This window comes from Pteropus vampyrus, unplaced genomic scaffold (genome assembly GCF_000151845.1).
Source record: "Pteropus vampyrus isolate Shadow unplaced genomic scaffold, Pvam_2.0 Scaffold410, whole genome shotgun sequence".
Classification (NCBI taxonomy): Eukaryota; Metazoa; Chordata; class Mammalia; order Chiroptera; family Pteropodidae; genus Pteropus; species Pteropus vampyrus.
Window position 1 is genome coordinate 384,652 of NW_011889191.1, and position 23,228 is coordinate 407,879.

Genomic DNA, 23,228 nt, shown 5'->3' on the forward strand with positions numbered 1-23,228 from the left:
AAAGGAGCCCATTCTACACTGGAAGTTAAAAATCATGGTAGTCAGGAAAATGTTTAAGATGGATCTTGGCAAAATTGTGATGTTAATGAATTTTTATGTCACTTTATATGACTGAATTATAGCATGCATATATTTACATAGTAACTTAATTGCCCGGAGCAGTTATTTATCATTCCCACTAGATGGCTCTTTTGAGAGCCTTTGCTAAATTCAACAGTCTTTCAGAGGTAAAAGTTGAATGTTACTCTACATTAGAATTTTAGAATATAATGGACTTTTATATATCTAGAATACAACTGGTGATTATATCATCTAAATTGATTATCATCTTACTGGGAACTGGTATAAAAAGAGACTAAGTACCCAAGGTCACTAGTCTGATGCATTCAACAAATATTTTGAGCATCTTTCTGCCAAGTCTTATGCTAGGTTCTGAAATTCAGTTGGGTAGGAGACACATACATATAAGGAAACAGTACTGGGTGCGATAAGGGAACAACTTTGTGGATAGCCAGGGAAGTCTCCTGGTGGAACCGACAACAGGATCGACTCTGGAAGGATTGATTGGAATGTGCAAAGCAGTAAAGCCAAGCAGGGAAGAACATTTTAGGAAAAAGTCAAAATACATAGATGCATTAATGATATGTATATTTTTCTGAGAACTTGTAAGTGGTTTAATAAACTGACACAAGATGTTGTGAGTGAGTGATAGTGGATGAGATCAGAAAGTGTGGGAGGAGGAAGCCCCAGGTTACAACTGGGAGGATTATATAATGCGAAGGAGATTTGTATTCTGCATAGTGAAGAAAGAGCCTTTAAGGATTTAGTAGATGCAAATGAAATGAGAAAATTTAAGTATAATCCAAATAAATTTGGGCCCTCTCATGATCTATGCACATCATAGAGTTAACTTTTTTTAATTGAACTGTAAATGACTAAAATCTTTACTCAGTCTCCACTAAAAAATTCTGAAGGGGAAAAAGCAAACTTAAAAGTCATTTTTAGACATCCCTCTCATTTTCACTGTCTCATATGTCTGACAGTGGCTTCTGTAAAAGAAATGTTACTTTTCATCGTTACACACTAAAAATCTGCTAGACATCTAGCTTTTCCTTAAACTCTATTTTAACTGCCCCGCCATCTTCATTCTTTGTTACTTCAGCCTTTTTTGAGCCAGTGGTTTTCATTTGGTATTTCTATTAAATGTATTTTGAACAACCAAAGAGATTGTGATGATGTCAAGATTATAAGACAATTCCTGCCTTAGAAAGGGAAGGGAAATGAGGAAATTGTAAAGATTCAAGTTTTATCCCTTTCAACTACGTTAGCAGTTTCCTCAGTTTTAAAGCATAAAAGGCAAATGAGATATCCAACCAAGGACAATGAGAATGTTGAAAAGCATTGAGTTTTAAAAGTAAGTATAAAGATATAAATGCTTAACCTGGGGAAAAAAGGAGATTTAGAAAGCATGTGATAATTCTTTTAGACATATTTGAGAGTCATCATGTAGAAAAGTGGTTTTATTTATCTTTGTCTAAATGGAAGAGTTGCTTTTAATAGCAAGTAATGTAAATATCATGTTATATCATATAAATTACATGTATTTCTAATTCTAATGGAGATAATAATTTAGATAGGCTATGATAACTGCCCTCAAGGAGCCTATGTTCTAATTGAAGAGAAAAATCAACATATATAGCCCAGTATGACTACTGGGGTAGAGGCATTATATATGTGTATGTGTATGTCTCTGTGTGTTGTATACACACACACACACACACACGCACACACACACACACACACACGCACACACACGTCTTTTTTTAGTGACTCAATAGTATTTTATTTCAGATTCTGCCTTATTAGAAGGTAGTTTATGAGATGATCATAGTCTTTTTAAATTTTATATTGAACATTGTAGATTTGATGAGAATGTGTGGAAACCAGTTTTGAAGTACCACATGTTGATAATAAACTATTTTATTTTGCCTAGAGAAATCGATTCATTACTTTATTGTCCAATGTAATATTTTAAATTGTAAAATAGTAAGAAAAGAGGCAGCTCTATTAGGCAAGTATATAGAGTGTGTTAAGGAAATGTCCCAGAAAGCATATACTTACATGAATGAGTTGAGTTTAGAAGGATGATTAGAAGTCAATGGAGAAAGAAAGTCGTGAAGTATATATTAGGCCAGTGGAAACACATACAGTAAAGCATGGAGACATGTGGCAGCATGTTGAACAATATCTAGTTTTAATTTTGTTTGGTTGGTAGGTAGATTTATTTACATTTTTTGCACATGAGCTCCAGGGACCTTTTCTGTTTTGTTCATCTCTATATCCTCAAGTTCTCTATAAATACCTGCTGAATAAATAAATAAATGAAAATAATTCTATATGAATGTTAAGAATTGTGTCCAGTGAAGGACATTGGCACTATGTTATGGAAGCAATTAGTGTATGCCATGCAAAGAAATTTCTATTTGGTTTCTTGAATATATGAATAAGTTTTAGCATGTTAGTGATTAAACATATAACCAAACATTTTTAGTGTAATTAATAAATTAAAAGGATGGTATTTTTTATGCCCTAGGAGTAATCCAGATGAAATTATCTAAAATGGCCAGAGAGGGCTTCATAGTAGGTCATTTTTCGGTAGGTAGGGAAGTATGGAATGTGAGAGGGTGCAGAAGGAGGAGGCACAGAGTATTTTTGAAGAGGGATGACCGAAACATTTTATTTCTGAAGAATGGCTTAAGGAAACAGAAAAAACATTCGCCAGTAAGAGGGAAAAAATATGCTTATTCTGGCCTTTGTCACTTACTGAATAACTTACTGAATATGTACTCACTTAACTTCCTTTGCCCTTAGTTTTCTCTTTATAAAAGAAAGCTTTTTTTCTTTTTTATTTATTTGTTTATATTTTACGCCTACAGCACCCAGTCTTCCTAAGTGGTCTCCCATCCAAGTACTAACCAGGCCCGACCCTGCTTAGCAGCCAAGATCAGATGGGATTAGGTGTGTTCAGGGTGGCATGGCCATAGACTAAAATAAAGCTTTTAAGGTTGATTATTTCCTTGATTGCTCTAATTGTAAATATTTTTAATTTTTATGAATAATAATAAATATAGCTAAAAGATTGACTCGACACAGTCAATGAAGGAAACTAAAGAGTAATCTATTTACTTTGATCTTTACTTGATGGACTTATCATTGCTTTAGTAAACCTTTAGGTCTATTTGTGTCATATAAATTAGTTTATAATTATTATTAAAAATATGAGAAATAAAATAGGCAAAAATTTAAAAATTAAAGGCCATCCCAATCCCAATTTAGATAATTCTGGTTAACGTATTGATATTTTCCCTTTATCTTGGATAAACAGAGAGATGTGTAGCTACATACATATAAATTTTTTAAACTAAAAACTTTTGGACTTACATATAATGTTAACCCAATATTTTTTCACTTAGCACAGGATAAACACACTTTCATGTCAGATATCCATTTTTTCTGTATTGTTTCTGATGCCAATATAGCACATTCTTGTACATTAGTATCATTGGAGAACTAATCTTCATTGTTCAGCACCTAGGTTGTTTCTTAAATCTGTTATTTACTATCACTGTTGATGACTGCAAAATGATACTGTCTGAAATTCAACATCTGGGTAGCATATTCTTTAGAAAGGTAGTTTAAATTAACAACAAAGCATCCACATCCCAAGGTCCTGACATCTCTTGGAAATCTGAGTTCGGAGATTGTGATTGTGATTTGAGAAGTATTACCTTTGTGATGAGAACTGAAATTTGAGATCCTTAAGTTTCCTGAGCAAGGGTGCAAGGGGGACTGTCTTTTAAACTTCAGAAAAGGCAGCATACATTACGGCCTAAGTATGTTGTGAGGCTGTACAGTCTGGGTTGCTGTAGTACCACACTCTGGCAAAAAGTCAAAAAGACAAAACAAAGACAAAAATCCCCATTTGCACAGTATGAAAAAAGATTGCCTATTACAAGTAAATATTTTAGGTTATATCTTACAAGTATACAAATAAGTAGTATTTTTGTCAATAAAATTCTATTTTATAAGAAGTGATACTTCTTACTTGAAAGAGGTGTGTGTATGTTTATTTTTTGCTATTTGTTGTTTCTTTTGGTTTGTTTTCTTTTTGCTTTTGTCTTGAAGCTTTAGGAAAACCTTGTAGTTTGTCCAGATCATTTCCTTTTTAAGTTTTAAGGCAGCAACCTGCTTAAGAATTTCAGAGTAATGCTTTATTTATTTAAAAAATTACATAAATTAGGAAATGACAGTTGAGCTGCACATATGTATCTGTATCCTTGGGCTGGTGCCTAATGCCATATCTGCCAATAGTTATTAACAAATCAAAATTCATCTGTAACATTGAAGGGATTATATATTTTAATACGAAGCCATAAAAAGAGAAGAAAATGTGTAGTGTCATTTACCTCGCCCAATGAAGAATGTGGGCCATATATATTTCTGCTATCAGCATCAGACACAAGATTGCCTGGAGTGAATTCCTAAGATTCCTCAGGTACAGAAGGTGCTTCTAAATTTTTCCCATTGTTAATCAATCCATGGTGTCAGGGGAGTCTTCCTTAGTCTAATCTAAACTTATTTGGTTCAGTTTAAATTATGATTATGCAGACTAAGAAAGTCTCATCAAAGGTGGTCTTTTTTAATCCACCACTGTACATACTTACATGGATACAGACACACATCATACATACGATTAACGCCTCAAATTATCCCCCACTTTTCTATTTTATAAATTATAGCTTTCATCTTTGTTAATAATCTTTTTCATAGTATTGCCATCCTGTGTGAGGACAGGAGAAATTATGTTCACAGCAGGATTGACCAATATTCAGAAATGTGCCTTGAAACCCAGAATATTTCTTGCTGAAGATGACTGCCGTAGCTGAAGCCTAAATGCCATCAGGCACCTCTTTGCAGGTACCTGAGACACATTAGTCTTTCAGTTGACAAGTCTGATGCCTTTTTACATATTAAGTGAAATTTACTTTACATTATAAATAGTAGAGGTCCAGAAATAATTTCTATGCAAGTCATGGCAATTTTTATCTACACAAGACACATTCCTATAAAATTAAAGTTCTGCTCAAATAACTTGTCTTTTGAGTGATGATTCATAAGGGAAAGGCGTTCTTACTTTAGAGGTAACTAGCCCTGTCCATTCAGTAACCACTTTGGCTGACAAAATTCATTCTTTTTATATTTGCCAGTATTTGTCTTTCAGAGAGAAACAGAGAAATGGTGGGAGGGAGAGAAAGTGGTGAGAGAGAGAGAGAGAGAGTGAGAGGAAGGGAGGGAGGGAGGGAGGGGGAGAGAGGGAGAGGGAGAGAGAGAGAGAGACTGAGAGAGAGAGACTGAGACTTTAAAAACAAAAGGCCTGATGAGATCTTTAATAATCTGACAGTCAGAAAGGAGGATAACATTTAGCAAGCACCTACTATGCTTCAATGTGTGATGCACTTTGCATAAGTATTTTCATTAAAGCTTTCCAATAATGCAGGGTGCATTATTATGTTCATTTAACAACAGCAATTTTACAGTTTTGAGAGCCAATTGAAGATTTCAGCATTAACTATTCGGTACGTGTTTGGTTTCTGAACAAAAAAACTCCTGTCACGCACATGAGTAGTACATCATCCACTTTCCAAATCGGATGTCTAGGGCTTAAGGCGCCCCTGCATTTTCCAATATCCGTATGTGGTAGGAAATTAGGAGACCTGCATGCCTGCTGCTGTACTGAAAACGGTGGAGGAGAGAAGACACAGACGTGTTAGGTGGCTTTCCTAAAATCTCATAAACAGTAGTGGGATTACTGGAAATTGAATGTAGGCCTCCTAACTGCTATTGCCCATATCTCTGAGTACTAAAGGCAGTTCCACAAATTAAGTACAGAAAGACTGGGTTAATGGGTCCAGAGAGATAAATTCTGAAGTTATCCCTTTCCATCTTTAAATCTCAGTATGTTTTAAACAGTGTTTTTGTTTGTTTATTTAATTGATTTTATTTGTGTTAATTCTCGACATACTGCCTTTTAAAATAGAAAAAGGATGGTATTATATAACTGCCAATTTTCATTATTGTAAACGGATCGATGTAACCTATATTAATTCAAATGCTGGGTTGAAGTGATTTTTGTAAAAGATTGTATAGAAAAATCAGATATGATACAAGAACAATCATTGGCTATTTGTTTTTTGCAGTCACAATATGGGACTTCAGTTCCTGCCAAGCCCGAACTACCCCTCTTTTATACTCCTGTTGATCTGGTGGACATTAGTGTGGAAATGGCTAGATTGAAGTTCATAAATCCTTTTGGTCTTGCTAGTGCAACTCCATCTACTAGCGCCTCAATGATTCGGAGAGCTTTTGAAGCTGGATGGGGTTTTGCCCTAACCAAAACTTTCTCTCTTGATAAGGTAAGAAAATAATTTTGAACTCATGTTTATGTGTCTATCATATTTTCAAATTAGGACATAAATATTATAATAGAAATATTTTTGTGGCCAAGCAGTAACAGTTATTAAACTGCCAGACAAGACCTATTATTACATGTCAGTCTTCTCTTTTATTCGTTCTGTCCCATGGAAAGTGGGGAGCATATATTTCTCATTTTGTTTTGTTTATGAAGCATCAAAAATATAAATGCTACAAAGGCGACTGTTTCATTTAATAATCACAAACTCATGAGTTCTTATTTCTGTATATCGGTTTGTGATTTCTGGATGTGTGTGAAAGAGGAGGTGCATATGCCTCCACTGAAAGTTGAGAGACGATGGATTTAGTTTGCACATAATCCTGGGTTCTAATTCATGTCAAAGGAATTTCTCAGTGTAACTCCTTGGTGCTGGTAATAAATAAGATTTTTCTGGAATATTTAAATACAGAAACTTTGCCCAAAATACAATACTTGACTTTAATTTGTCATTATGGACATATTTAATAGAAAACAAACTATATATTGAAGTTGAGGTTGCTTCTTTAAAGTACACAAAATATATGAATGTATGTTTTCAAAGTAAGATGATTTATGCAATAAGAGGTCACAGACTTACATGGTCTTAAATTAGAAGAGAACAGCAAAATTTAACATTAATTAGACTCTATTGATATAATTTTAAATGCTAAACCTATTTATGTATTTAGCACTAACTGGTAGTTAGTAATAATTAATGTATAAGAATGTGTGAAGCTAGTGACTAAGAAAAGAGTATCGTTATTTAAATTAGCCTTATCCTTAGGCAAAGAGAATAATAGAGAACAAATATGCCCCATTAAGCACATTCTCTCCTTTTTTCCTCTTACTAGGATCAATAGCTAGCATTATTATAGATAAAACATCATGGCTGTCTTAGTCTGACAGCTTTACAAGATGCTATGTGCAAGTGTGGTCAAGAAAATCTAGAGACTCCTCAAAAGTTAGAAAAAAACAGTGCATGAAAAAATACTTCTTAAATATATTTATGTTTAAATAGCTAAAACAATGCTCTTTTTAAAATAAATTGGCTGAATATTTAGAAATACTTCGGTTAAACAAAGTGTAAAAGCTACAGAACATAATGAATTCAGCTGTAGAATATCATTAATCGATTGTTTACAGCCTTGTAGAATATTGATAATATGTTCACCTTTGTTGCAATTCATCCTTTAAGAATTACTGGAAAGTCGTAACCAAAAGTCTAATTCGTTGTGAAAAACCGACTCTGATAGAATTTAATGACACAGTAGTTATACTATTTAAAAAGTTTTATATGTAAACAGAAATAGATGGCTAATTAGGTACTGCTGAAGAATTATAGCAAAAAAAAAAAATGTTTGCTTTGAATGTGCTGGGGGAGTTTTTTGCTTGCAAAAATTGAATTCTGATTAATCAGAGACACCTGTCTTTACTCTGTTGGTGACATGCATTGATTTGTGACGCTGTCTCTTTCAGTAACCTGGGAGCAGTTCCCTTTATTAAGACCACTAGCAGAAATAAATAGGGAAGATAACTTCCTTTCGAACCTCCAATATGAATTTAGTCTGACAATTCAGAACTCTGTGATGCTGGTTCAGGAGAGTTATGAACAAATGCAAATTAAATTTGGCACATAAAACATAATGATGAGGGTTTTAGAAAACTCTATTTTACTTACTTTCATGGTAGATAAAACAAAATATTTGTGCAAAGACTACTTTAAATTATTTGTGCAGATTGTAGTGGCATAAAAAAATGATGCTGCCTTGGATTTATATAATGCCATTTTCAAAAATGATTTTTTCCCATACATGATTTTGTAAAGTAGCCCATTAGCTTCATATAGATCTACCTTTTTTTTTTTTTTGGTTTCTTATACTGTCCCTAATTAGTAATTAAACCTGCTGTGAATATACAACATCTTATGAGCTTCTGTGCTTTCTCATTGATGAAATGTTGCAGTATACAACTCAGTAGTATAAATATGTGCTTTTCCCAAAGCCTTTTATTAAAGACATCTATTAAAATATTATATATATTATACTTTTGTGTAACATTATAGCATACCAATTTAGATTAGGCTTATTATAATTTATTATCCCAATTCAAGGATCTACTTAAAATGTATTAAAATTCTGAATCTTGACATTTGAAATTTGGATGCTCTTAATATGACAGAGGTTATTCTATGGAGTTTTGTTATCATACGAAATATTAATATTTCACAATACAGTTTTGATGAAGTGCAATTTACTGTGCCTGCATATGATAAAGAAATTAAGTGCTTACCAAGGGAGTTTGGTAAAAATTAGAGCCCTGGCTGAACATCTGCTGGAAATTTTATTATCCTGTCCTACTGACAGTGTGACTCCCTTGTTGTTTTTCTAGATTGACAGCTGAATATTGCACTGATTTCTACAGCAAATATGTTTAGGTGAACTTTGTTTCTCTTTTTTTATATTTTTGGGAGTTCGGAACATGCTTTTGATTTTCATCCTATATATATATTTTTATACTCTTGACATTTGTAGATGCCAGATTGAGGTCTAATATGCTGTAGCAACGATAGACCATTGACTTACAGTGAAATGCCAGTTGATATCTCAGTAAACAGAAATATTATTATTCTTTACTGTGCAGTCTGTATAAAAGCTCTATGTGCTTTCTTAGGGACGCAAATGATCAGATTTTTAATGTCAAATATAAAAAGATCCGTGTTTGCTTTTGTGTTAAATAACATCAAAGATGGCTTTTATTAACTATCTTCTTTCTTCCCAAATCAGTCTTTTCTAGAATGTCTCAAAATACCAACATTGCTTTTCTCGAGATTCTGTTATGTTTTATAATGATGACATTTAAAATGTCATCATAAAAGTGTTAAATATAATTAGAAATTATTTTTCTATATAAATATATATTGAGTTCAAATTTAAATTTTAAAAGGTGGGAAAGAAATCAATCTGTCAAGCTCAATTAAAGCTAAACTATCATGACAAATGCTTGGTTTAAGTGGGAATATTAGAAATTGTTTAGATTTCACATAAAATAACCTCCTGACCTGTGTTCACATTATACTGATAGGAAATAGATAAAAGCATTTTGTTTTTGTTAATTGTATTATAATATTTTTTCTCTCAAGTAGCTATATATTATACACTGCAAATATATAATATCTAACTGCAAGTTGCATATATCTTTATCATTACACAGATAAACTCAGAAGTGTTTATTACTATCCTAAATCAAATTTAAACCTAAGCAAAAATTCATTTCATTTGTAAGCTATCTGTAGATATTTGAGTAAAGTTGTGATTGATTTTTAGTAAGAAAGTGTCTTGAATGCATATATTTTGTTTTAATAAGTATCAAATAATTAGATAAATAGGTGCACATATAATGAGTCTCTCTCAAATACTGAAAACTATACACTGAGGAATATTTAAGTTTCTTTATTGTTTCTTTGGAATCAAAGTGTTGATTGTAGCTGTTTCTACAAAACATAGCCTTATGCCACATAGCACAATGCTTAGTGTATAGGAAGAGTTTGATAAATGCTTCATAAATATTTGTTGGATAAACAAATAGATGAATAAATAGATTTTTTTGGCAACAGCATATTGAGTTGTTTTTTTTTTTTTTAGCCATGATCAGATAGTTAACACATAAAACATTGACTGTTCCAAGTATTGATCTTAATCAAACGAGAAAAGGCCAATTTAAAATTTTCATATCCTGTTACTTTCTATAATTCATCTATACATGTCTAAAAATGAAAATGTCAGTGGAATTTCTAAATACATGGATTGTATATTATTAAGACTTAGGTTGTTGAGTGAGCCCTTAAAATGCAGTGAATTTTTGAGAAAACAGAATAAGTGTTGCGCAATTTTAGAAAGGGTCGTAAAAATTATCTGCCCAAACTATCTCAGGTCCTATGTCAATAGCCCTTACAGAAGAAATGTAAACTGTTCTTGAATGCTTTTAATGACAGTGAATATGCTATATCTTTAAAGGCAGTGCAGCCTCTTATAGCAACAGAAAGATCTTTTATAAATACAATTCTTTTATTGATCCCAAATCGGTCTTCTCATAAATTCCATCCATGTTTTATAGTTCTGCCCTATGAGACAGCATGGCATAAATTAGTCTAACGTATTAACATAAACAAATTGTTGAGTTTAAAATACAATGTTCTTTTTGTTTTTCTTCTTCAAGTAAATAAATACCTTTGAGAGAGGCTAACAAGTATGGAGCGGCTGTGCCAACTAGGGAAAAGAAATTTGACTTGGTTGACTCTGTTTTTCATCCAAAGCTGCTTCTGAATCACTATCATGGCATCTCATCATCAAAGGAGGTAGCTAGGGTTTGTTCACAAGATGGCAGTGCCCAAGAGGGCAAAAGAGAAAACTGCATGACCTGTTGAGATAAAGACTCAAAAGTCACACACTGACACTTCCACCCAACTCTCTTGGCGAAAGCAAGTTACAAGGTACAATATACATGCTATATGCAATAAATAGGTAAATACCTTTTACCTATTTTTACCTATTTTACCTATTGATGGGAAGAATAGCCAAATCATATGACAAAGGGGCATGCATACAGCTTGGAAGGATTATTGTAGCTATCTGTGCAAAGTACTAACTTGCCCTCTCGTCACAGTAATTCGCATCCCTTACACATGCAAAGTGAACAATTTTTTCTTATCTACCCCTTTCCAAGGCATTTTTGGTGTCGTTCAATCTGGCATTAGGCTCAGCATCTATGATCTTGTGATTTATATTAAGTCCCAAGTCATATAAGGCTACTTGGGTTCCGCTTCTCTTTATCCAGAATTCTGTGAAATGGGAAGACAAATTGTCTATTTCATATACACCCAACAAAAAAAATGGTATGGTCATTTTTTTGATACAGAAGATAACTCTCATTGAGAAATAGGAGAAATGGAAGAAACATAGCAATTACTTGTCCATAGCAATTTTAAAATTCAGTTGGACGTATGTATTGTTTTGTTTAGAAATGGCCAGCAATAGCCCATGATGGCAGTTGAGTAGCTTTTTCAGCCTGTTTCTGTCCACAAAATTAAGAACCCCTATTTTTCTCTTTATTTTGAATTGTCCCTTTTAGTCCTAGCTCATAGTGATGTCATCATAAAACTCTCTTAAAAACTTTTTGAATTTATATAAGGACTGACTCCATGTCTCAAAGCCACATCCATTTTTTTTTTTTTTTTTTGTGACACTGCTCAACCTTCTCTCTGAGGCTGTGACTTACTCACAATACTTGGAAGGTTCTTCACCCTTGTTTCTTTTGGATATCTGTTTGTTGATATTGTTCCTTCTGACTCATTAATGAAGTTTACAACTTCATTTTTTTTTTTTTTTTTTTTTTTGTGACACTGACTTCTCTCCATGTTGAATATGTCTTGCTGCTATGGCACAATGTCCTCAAGATTCCTAGAATCAATATTGTCTACTTAAGAGAATCTACTAAAACTCAATTTAAATTTTTCTAAAGTCTTAACAAAGTATCACATAGCAACACTCTTGATGTGATCTTTACTCCGAGGTCATTTCTTACTCTGAAAATCATATTCCTTTTAGGAGATACCAAATATAAAAGTTGGTTTATTTTCCAGCCCAGCTAGTCCTGGGCCCTTTTGCTTTGCTCTAAGTTTGCTTAACGAATTGAATATATCCTTATTTAGCTCTTTTCTCTCTCATAATACCTTATTATACTTGGGTAGAAACACTCAACTGACACTTTCAGCATTCTGTCTAGATATTTCTTTAGCCAGATCCACAAATGCATTATGTACATTTCTATCTTCTAAGTTATCACCAGCGACATCCTCGCCAATTGTTCTGTCACTACATAATACAGGCCATTCTTTTCCCAGTCTCCAATAACAATTTTCACACTGCATTTGAAGCCTCCACTAACAGTTTGTTCACCATTCTTCCAGGCTTTACTACAGCCTATTCTTGATTTTTCAAGAGAGGCCTGTGCCTGCCTCTCAATCTGAAAGCCAAAGCCACATGTTTTAGATTTTGTTATTCTAGCAAACATTTCTGTATCATTTATCTATTGCTGCATATCAAACCATCCCACAATTAGTGGCTTAAAACAACAAGTAATCTGCTCTTGATTCTGTAGTTTGGCAGTCTGGTCAGGGCTCAGCTGGGTAGGCTTGCTTTCTCCATGTGGTGTTAGTTGTTCTCATCCATTCATTTGCAGTCAGTTGACAGACTCTTGGAGATTTGGCTGGCATGATCTCCATGTGGTCTCATCTTCAAAGAGACTACACCGGTTTTGTTCACAAGGTGGCAGTGTTTAAAACAGGCAAGAGGAGAAATTGTGAGGCTGAGGCTAAGAATTGTACAATGTAATTTCCACCGTGTTCTGTTGATTAGTGCAAGTCACAAGGCCAGACCAAGATCCTGGAGCATGCAAATGACTCCTCTCATCCAAAGGCTTAAATCCACCACACCAGAATTTGAAACAAAGTCTATTTGATACAGGCTCTTTTCTCTATATCATGCTGTTTCCTAATTTATCCTCGCTGGACCTCATTACTTTATGTCTAAAATGAAGGCAGTTTGACTCCATCAGCGTTTGCCAGAGACCTGGAGTTCCGCTGAGCAGATGCACTGATGGCCTTCTACCCCCTGCTTCGCAGAGCAGCACCTATGGTTTTATTTGTTTTGGTTGTATGTACAATTTCATTGAGAGAGAGATCGAGAGGGAGAAGAGAGAGAGAGAGAGAGACAGAGAGACAGACAGAGAGAGAGAGAGAGAGAGAGACTGGGAGGGAGAGAGAGAGAGAGAGGGAGTTTGAGGAAGACTGGGAGAGAATGAATGAGAGACAATAATGACAGAATTTTTATAAAAAGCTTTCTGGGAATCCATTGTCATCAAAAGCTCCTTTTATACCATTTTTTCCCAGGCATACTGGCCATCTTTCTAGTTCTCCAACATGGCAGGCAGCTCCTCCCTCTCTTAGGGCCATTTGGCTAGTGTTGGCTCTCCCTGGAATGCTCCACCCTCGGGTCTTTAAACAACTGCTCGTGCTTCTCTTTCAGTTCTCACATCAAAAATTACCTCTTAGGAGATGTCTGCTGACACCATTTGAAACTCAGTCTCTCTGTGCCACATGTCCCTGGTTGTATTTTTTCTTTACCGCACTTTCCCCATATGAAAGTACCATGCTCTTGACCACTTATTTGTTTACTTGCTTATTTTCTGTTTTAGCCATTTGAAGTAAACTTCGTAAGAAGAGAGATGTTGTCATTCTTGCTCACTGTTGTTTGCCCAGGGCCAAGAACAATTTCTGGCAGATAGGAAGGGCGCAATACATGCTTGTTAGGTGAATGAATAATTATAGGATTCTAATTTGAACCACAATTCCACATGACAGCTCTTCAGTTACTGGGAGACAGCTCTCATGTCCTATCTGCGAGCCTTTTCTTTTTCCTTTCTAAATAGTCCTGTTTTTCCCATAATAAGATTTGCAGACTTTTTACCACGTAGATTGTTCGTTCTCCCTTGTGGATTTCAAAAAAACTTGTTTCAATCCACATTATATTAATTGAGAGGAAGTTGTCTACATTTGCACAAATTGCTAGCACCTATCAACCAGACAAGAATTCAGGAATAACATTGTCAGGACTACAAATGCTAAAAATAATATTTAGAGTTGTTAAGAAAAATTTCACAAATATGTTACATAATATTTTAGAGCATGGTTAAGTCTGTTTGGATTACAGTACAGAAAATCGCAATTTGCTTTTGTAACTTGTTTTAGAAGGCCTTATTAGAAATAAAGATTTGGATTTTTTAAAGACATTTATTTTACTATTATTGAGTTTCTACATTACTTGATCATGAAAGTCTATGAAACAATAAATGAACAGTCCAGTGCATTCTTTTTGCTGCTCTAGTTCTAGTTTCAAATTTGACAAGTAATTAATTTATATTTATTGAGTAATATTGTCTCTTGATGTATATCTATGCATGAAACTAAGGAGTTATAATTATTTAAACATATTCAATATAAACTTCTCATCTGGGAGATTTTAAAATGCAAAAACTATAAATGATTTTTGTGTAGTAATAGTTTGATTTTCACCTGGTTAGGTGCTTTGTTATTTAGATTTATTGTATTGAAATTCATGAAGTTGACTCATCCTCAAATTATAAAGAATGGGATTATTAAAAGGCTACGATTTACATGTTGTAGTCCTATGAGAGATTTCATCCAAATGTTCACTTCAAGACTATTTAGCAATCTCTTCTGTGAAGCAGTCCTGATCTCTTCAACAACAAAAGAATTGTGTATGTGCTTACATGTTCATTTGTGTATACACTTGGAGTATTGAAGCTAAGTCTTGCAAGTTAGCATCTAACAGAAAATATACCCCATCTCTCCCAGGAGTTCTGAACTAATTACCATTTTTAACCATACCATGTGTATTAGACTTAGTATCTTCAATAGAAAATATAGATTATAATGTTTCCAAACACAAGTTAATGCACATACTGCTAATGTATACATTTTTAAAGATTTTTATTAAAATATAGCTAACATACAATATTGCATTAATTTAAGTATAAATCTTTTAATTGTAGCCAAAGTAATATTTTTAACCAGGTACATTATTAAAGTTATTTAAATTGCTCCGTGGGTGTGGGTGTGTGTGTGTGTGTGTGTGTGAATTTTTTTTTTTTTTTATAGGTAAAATTTTCACATTTTGGGCTAGTTGACTGTGAAGCAGACCAATCAATTTTCCAATATAATTATGCCTTCACCTCTTTTCTGTTTCAGGCTGTGATTTCACACTTGTTAATTAGTTAATCATTTTGGTAGAGTGGACAAGGGGAGAGTCAAATAGACTTTTTAATAATATAAATTGACGTGCACAATTTGATCTGGGTTAGCTGGTAGAAGAACCTAACTCTTAATGGAAAATACCTTTTATTCAGTTCTTTTTTTATTTTGTGTTGTAAGCAACTGGTGTCAAGGTTAATGGAAAATTCTCGTAGTTATAGCTAAAAGAGATTTCCTTGAAATATACCCCTGCTGTTTAAAAAAACTGATTTTACCCTTCTCTTGTCTCACATTTTTTTTTTTTCAGAGTTTAACTAGTTAAAAATATCCATATTCTGGGTATATTTGGATGCTACAGTCTTTGGTTGAAATTAACATGCCTTGAATTCCATAATATCCTACTTGCCTTTGCAGTTTCTTTATTGCCTTTTTAACAAGATTTCTAGTCATTACTATGTAGAGATACTCTTTATTTTTCCTTAAAAACTTTAATAAAAAACCAATGATTACCCCACTGTCAAATTTTAATAAAGACATACTTACATTTTGTTATGAGACTTATTCAGTTTTAACATCGCAATTCTCTTTTTGCTTCTTTTTCTTTGGACTTGCAGTGGACTTCATATGCAATCACCACTATTTCTGAAGTAAGATGTCATTAAATGCTCAAGGAAGTGAGTGATTTTTTAGAGAAATCTTTAGCCAAACTGCCTTTTCACACACCAGGTACCTTTACTTAACTGACTTCCCCATCTGCTTCTTTCACTTCAGCTAAGTCCACTGCCTTTTTCATCCTGTTCTGCTTATTCATTTGCACATTTTCCACAATATCTCATATGTTTGGAACAACTCATTACTTTTCTGCTAAATTCATTCTCAATTAAAGTTAAACTTTACCTAAAAATGTCATCAAGTAGTGTCACTTTTAGGTATATCGACTAGACTAGATGACTAGATGGATGTGATATATATATCTATATATATATATATAGAGAGAGAGAGAGAGAGATGGTCTTTAGAAAACTTAAACTCCAGTTCAAGTTCAGAAAGTATGTACACCAAAAGACACAGAATGACAGTGTTTACATAAGGCAGCCAAGATTCTTGGACTAAAATTGTTACTTAATAAACAGTACTTTCCTCAGTTTTTTTTTTTTTTTAAATTTGTATTTGAGCTGAGTCTTTATTCTAGGCAGAAGGGATAGCACATGGACAGCTATGGTCATAAGAATGCCAAGCATATTTAAGATTTAGCAGCTGAGTCCTAAGTAGCTGCAGAGACTACGGGAAAGCCTGTTAGGCTAGGAATTTAAATGTGATTATATAGACAACAGGGAACCTGAAGAGGTTTTAAGCAGAGGAATTACATAGTTCAATTTGTAAGTCACTGGTAATCATAATATAACTCCTATTCATCATTTCAATAATAACTTCCACTTTTCCCCTCACTTAATCTCTTTTCTGATTAAACTAGTCTAATCACTAGGTTTATGTTTGCATCATCTATATCTTAATTCTACTGTTCCTCATTTTTAAGAAGACATCTTCTCCTATTAAAATATTAAAAGGCCAGTGATAACTCATATCCTCTGTGGCTTTGTTGAACAATGGTTATTTCTCTTTTTTCTCTGAGCTTTAATAGAATTTTACTCAACTAGAATAAGATAGAATGGATTCTTTATGTGTTTGTTCCTTTTCCTTTTCTTAATGTAAGCCTCTGGAAGGCAGGTCCTGTGACCCCTCAGGCCTCGCAAATGAAGGAATTAGAAAGTACCTGTTAATTGATTATTTCTCATTTTAATCAGCAAGACAATTGTGTTTTGAAATGTAATACATTGATGAGCAATATTGTGATTATTAAATTGGTAAATATTACTACTTCATGATGAACAATTCTACTTTTGTGGATAAATAATTTTATACAGCTTAAATATTACTCTTTAGGAGAATACATTTTTAGGCTCTTTTTTGGGAGTGCTTTCATGGGGTCTTCAAAATTTTCTCCCATCATTAGGGAACACTCCCTTATGGTTCTTTTGAATCTTTGGTTATAGCTCATTCCCCACATAACTCCTGGGAGCCCTTGGAATTCTTTAAGCTTTCTCTGCTGAGACCTGTTTGCCTTTCCAGGGGCTCTATCAAATAGAGCTTAGGGTGACCTCACACCGCTTTATTTTATGTAAGTCCCTTAACTGGTCCACAGGAAAGTCTTGCATTTCCTTTGCCCTGACAAATTTTAGGAATGACGTATGGTCAAGATACAGTTGCATCTCTTTTAGCTCATCTTTTAGCAGCAGACAACTTAGGCTGTACACTTGAGACACTGTATACTATGTTCCCCTCCTTCATAAAGAAAAAAATGCACAGAACACATATCAACACATAACCTCTTTCTTGGAGCTTGGAATGGCAGTGAGACTCATAATACATCATCAACATGCTCCAAAGAAATGATTTTATAATCTCTAGCATCCCTGACTTTTTGTACCCTTATTGGGGATGAAGGGTATAAGAGTTTTCTAAGCAGATTTTTGTCATACATTTCTGCAAGGGGAAAATTTATTTTTGTAATTTATTTCCCAAAAACTTATATTTTGATACTCTGTTGCATTACTGCAATCTATGTATAATTTTAATTACCAACATTAATTACATGAAAACACAGTATTAAAAAATTCTTAAATTTTATAAAATTTCCCTCATACCGAGATTTTTTTCTAGATTTTGTCAATAGCATTTAATTTTCAAACATGGCAAAGGGATTGGTTTAATCCAGGTCTTTCATGAAACAGTTGCCAAAATGGGATTAAACATGCAATAATTTTATTAGGTGAAATATCTGAGAGAAAATATGAGGGGAGGTAGAGAAAGCTGGGGACCCATAAGACAACAGTTTAAGTTTGGCCCCAGGTGAAGGAGAGAAGAAGGAATTTGAGTGGGAACACCCTAGAGTGCCTTGCAATCTAAATAATCTTCAGCAAAGCCACCAAGGAGGCCTCATCTTTCAGAAATGGGCCTGCATCAGTATCTCTGTCTTGTTTAGTCATTGACCAACTGAGCAGTGAGAAGCATGGCTGCAATATAGTTAGTACAGGGCTGGATTCTGCAAGGGCTGAGGCCTTGAAGTTCTTTGAAGTTGACACCAGGCTACTTGAATAAAGAAACATTAGCACTGTATTTGCAATCTTCTCTTGAGCAATATAAAGAGAAATGGTATGGCACCAAAGATAAATTAAATTTATCCAAAGACTCACATAGTATTAAAGTATGAAAAGAGAAAAACAGTGTTGCATACAGAAGGCTGGAGGGGATATTTTCCCCTAAATCTTATATTGTAGTTTTTACAGTAAATCGTACTAGTTATTATTCAAATTTTACAATTGTCTCCCTCTGTTTAGAAGAAAGTATTGAGAGTCATCTCTTTCCTAAGTAATGTGACTGTCAATAAATTACTTAACTTCTTTAAACCTCAGTGTATTTACTTATAACACTATAATACCTGCTTTGCCTTTCTTTTGGTATTCTAGTGATACTATCTGAAAATTAAGAAAATAAAAGATGAAAAAATGATTTGTAACATATAAAACACCATATCAGTTAAAGTTATAAGTATTGTTACCACAGCCTATATGCCGAACTAAAGCATTAATAGTTATGCAATCATTTATTAAAGAGTAGAAATTCACTACGATTTTGTGTTTCTCTGTTAAGGACTCATCTTCATTACCTCCACTCACATCCAAGCCCCCACCATTTATTTCTCACTGAATACTATACCAGCCTCCCACAAGAGTCTCCACTTCCACTCTTGTCAGTCCTACATTCTAGCCTCCACAACACAGCCTAAGTAGCCTCTTACAAATTAAGTCATATCATGTCCCTACTTTGCTTAAAATATTCCTGTGGCTTTAAGATATCCAAAATCCTTGTACGTAAGAGCCCCTGCCTGCCTCTCAGACCTCATCTCATTCTCCTTCACTTTGTACTCGTTAAGCTATGGCCACATGGCTTTCTCTAGACTTTCCAACAGGTTAACTTCATTCTCACCTATGGACTTTCTGTTCTCCTTACCTGGAATTTTTGGGCCCTTTCATTCAAAAAGAAGAAAGAGAAAATCATTGCTAATAGCAAAATGTAAATAATATAGGAATAATTCTGTTATAATAAGTATTTTTATATTTACTATAGTTTATCAGATATCAGAAAATGTAGATGACAGCTAACCAGGTAAATTGTGAAGGAGTGGTCACACATTTTTTCTTTTTTTTCCCTCCTATTAACAGAAGATTTTTATTTCATTCAATAAAATTCATCTTTTTAAATATTTCTGAAAAGAAAAAACAAAGTTATTTTCTCTCATGGCTGTTGGGATCTCATTAGTTACCAATCATGAAATCCCCAGAAAATGGAAAATGTTTCATAGGATCAGAAACTATACCACAAAGAGCAGTGGGTATTATGTGACATGCATGTGGGCTGAGAGAAAAACGTTTTTAAAAACATTTTTTTCATGTAAAGTTAATAAGTTTTAATGCAAGTGTTAAAATGCCAAGTTGTGATTCCTGGTTTCTGAACCTCTATACTTCACTGAGAGAAAATTAGAAAATGCTTTCAGACCACAGTGTGCCTCCCATCAGTGTGTGTGGGATGTGTGTCTATAATTGCTATTAACATTAATGGGATTTAATCGAGTAGGTCTCCTACACACAGATCAAAAAATTTCCTCAAATCACTATAGGCATAGCCAATCATGGAGCATAATTCATAGTACATGCAATTTAAAGTGTTTTACATTAAAGCATGAAATATAATAGAAGTTGGCTCCATAGCCATTTTTGGAGCAGATACCTAAAGTATCTTCAGTATTGGACTACCAGTATTAATAAAAGACAAGTTTATAAACAATTCAATAATTGGACAGGGTACATATTGATTTTTTCCTTTGTTATATAATATTACCCACTTTCCCATCCAGAACCACGTCGCACTGGGTTGATGAGTGCTAGAAACGTGGCCGCTCTTGTGTATTGGAATGTGGAGAGATGGAAAGGCTGTCACAGCAGTCAATAAGATCTGAGAGGTGTTGACTAATTGCCTGCTAATTACACAGTAAATTGTCTAATTAAGCTGATGGTTAATTAGGGTACGCTTGCACAGCAGTCTTGTGGAATTTGTGTCTGATGTCTGGGAAGCAGCTTGTGTAATTGGCAAACTGGTAAGGACTGGCACAGAACATGACTGGAAAGCTCACTGCCAGTGGATGACAGAATAAGGATTTAGTGGAAACAAAAGGATTGTCATTTTTATACTGAAGGTTTTGTTTCAGTTCTGCAGCTATTCTGCAGTGAGCAATTGAGAAATACATCTGAAGCCTAAGTTACCTGAGTAAGGCGGTTTAAAATGTGCTTCAACATGTGAAATATACTGCTTGCTTGCCATGTATCAGTTCCGATGCATAATATCACATTCTATTAGTCTACACATTGTGTTCTTACAGTTCCTTCTTTTAACATGTTATTTGCTGTTCATGTGCAAAAAAAAAAAAAAAAAAAAAGATAATCCTATGCATCTAAGGAAAAAAATGCCTCTTTTATGAAAGTATATGACTGATTCGAAGACAGTTGAAATAAGAACTTTGAGTTTAGTGTTTAATTTTAAATTTAGTGTCACCATTAAGTATAAAATATTAGACATAATACAGTATGGTTTGTATAATACTTTAAAGAAGCTTAAAAGTTTATTTGTAATGAGAGAATTTTAGTCTTGTCATTTATACAATGTACTATGTAACTGGCTTTTGCTTTTAATTTAGTAATATATAAATAAGAACAGAATATTTCAATCCCCAATTAAATGTGTTTCATTTCTGAATGAATGTGACTTTGTTTGCCTGCAAGATTTGAGCGCCTTTAAAAATAAAAGATCTAGGAGTTTGTTTTTGTTCTTTATAGCTGAGGAAGTTTAACTTTTTATTCAGAAAGTTATCTGTGGTTGAAATACAAACATACAAATTCACCCTGTTAGTAAACTAAAGTAATCCATTGGAGAATATGGGTCCTTTATAGTGAAGTTAGGCACACACACACAGCACCCTTTTATAAGAGACCTGAATGCAAATAATCACTTCAATTACCATTTGCCACCCAGATTCCAACATTTTTTGAGGATTTTGAAATAAGATTTTGAAGAGAACATTAGTTTGCAGTTGAAACAAAAGGCCACAGGTATACAATGAATCTCAAATTTACACTTTCGTGTTAATAAAGCAAGAGAAAAATTTTAAACATTTCAAAGCTAGATTTTTAAAAGATAAAGAGGCCTTAATTAAATTATGGTATTAATTTTTTTTGTTTGTTTTTGGCTGCTTTCTTAGCAAATAAAATGTCTGTATGTGGCTAGGCATCCATGTATGCTTTTGTTCCCAGTTTTCCATGGAGAATTTGAATTTGTGTATATACTATGTTTCTAAGTAGCAAGAGAGAAATACACATGATGCATTATCTAAAATGTCTTTGCATTAGCATTAACCTTGGAGATAGATGTATGGTAAGTGAAGATATTTACTATTTTAACAGAAAGGGTGTTTTCCAAACTGTTTTGAAGCAATACTTTAAAATATAAAGTCAGAGATATTAAAAAAAAAAAAAGTGAAATAAAAATAATCTTTATTTTGAGAATAAAGAAAAATCATTTTTATTTTATTTGTAGTTTTAGGTTATGAAGTCTTGGAAGATTTATAAAGAAATTATGCAAAATAGAAGAAAAGTAAATTTACCAAAAGAATACAATGCTAAACATTGAAATTGCTTATTTAAAAATATATCTCCTGAGGGAGAAAAATCACAGAAGGGTCAATGTTGCCACTCCAACCGTTTTTGATCTACTGAGTTTTTCATTTGATTACTCAAGAGAAAATATAAAAAGTTTATTGTAAGTAATAAAAGTTTGCATAAAAAGAAAAAGAAAGCAAGTAGATCTATCACTATAAATAAAGTTGTAAAGAAGAATTTTTTACAAACACAACCTTTAAGAAAAAAATTAGTTTAGGTTTAAATAAAAGTTTCAATGTTTTTAATTAAGTCAAAATTTAGATGGTTTCCAATAATACAAAGCTACCACAAGAATAAATTCAAAAATCATGAGATCATGTAGTCATTTGTTGAGAACTTTTGTAATAATACTTTACTTTGGCCTTTAAATATACATATATGTAAATATATGTATGTATAATACATATGTATAAATACACATTATATATATAAAACATGTGTGTATATATATGTATGTGTATGATATGTAGTCAGTTTCTTTTTTAATTCATCAGAAAGTTTCATTTTTTTCAATTTAATAAATTAAGAGTAAAAAAAAAAATATAGAAAACTTAGCCATCAACCTCATTGTAGAATTATTTTGTTTTATTTTATAATTTAAATATCGTAAAATTCACTCTTTTAAAATACACATTCCCATGGTTTTTAGTATATTCTCAGAATTGTGTAACCATCACTGCTATCTAATTAATTTCAGAACATTTTCATAAACCCCAAAAAGAAATTCATACCTACTGGCCATTGCCCCGCATTTTCCACACCCCAGCCCCTGAAGACCCCTAATGTGCACTCTGTCTTTGTGGATATGCTTTTTTTGGATATTTTGTATAAGTGGAATCATACAATATGTGACTTTTTGTGTCTGGTTGCTTTATTAACATAATGTTTTAAGAGGTCATCTATGTCGTAGCATGTATCAAAACATCATTGTTTTTTGTTTATACATTATATTTTGTTCATTCATCGGTTCATGAATATTTGGGAGGTTTACCTTTTTCCCATTATAAGTTGTATTCTCTTAAATGTTCATGTATAAGTTTGGATATATGTATTCAATAAT

General features: G+C 33.3%; 1 protein-coding gene and 1 non-coding gene across 3 annotated transcripts in view; one reads left to right on the forward strand and one right to left on the reverse strand.

Annotated features, from left to right (window-relative positions):
* The window catches only part of DPYD (dihydropyrimidine dehydrogenase), a 717,845-nt gene that overhangs the window by 345,382 nt on the left and 349,235 nt on the right, over window positions 1–23,228 (forward strand). For both annotated transcript variants that reach the window (XM_011380852.2, XM_023523771.1), the window contains one exon: window positions 6,258–6,473. In XM_011380852.2, coding sequence (XP_011379154.1) covers window positions 6,258–6,473 — 216 coding nt within the window. The remainder of the gene's footprint in view (window positions 1–6,257; window positions 6,474–23,228) is intronic.
* LOC111731925 lies at window positions 2,928–3,046 on the reverse strand. Its single transcript, XR_002777369.1, has one exon. It is a non-coding gene; the product is annotated as a 5S ribosomal RNA (ribosomal RNA).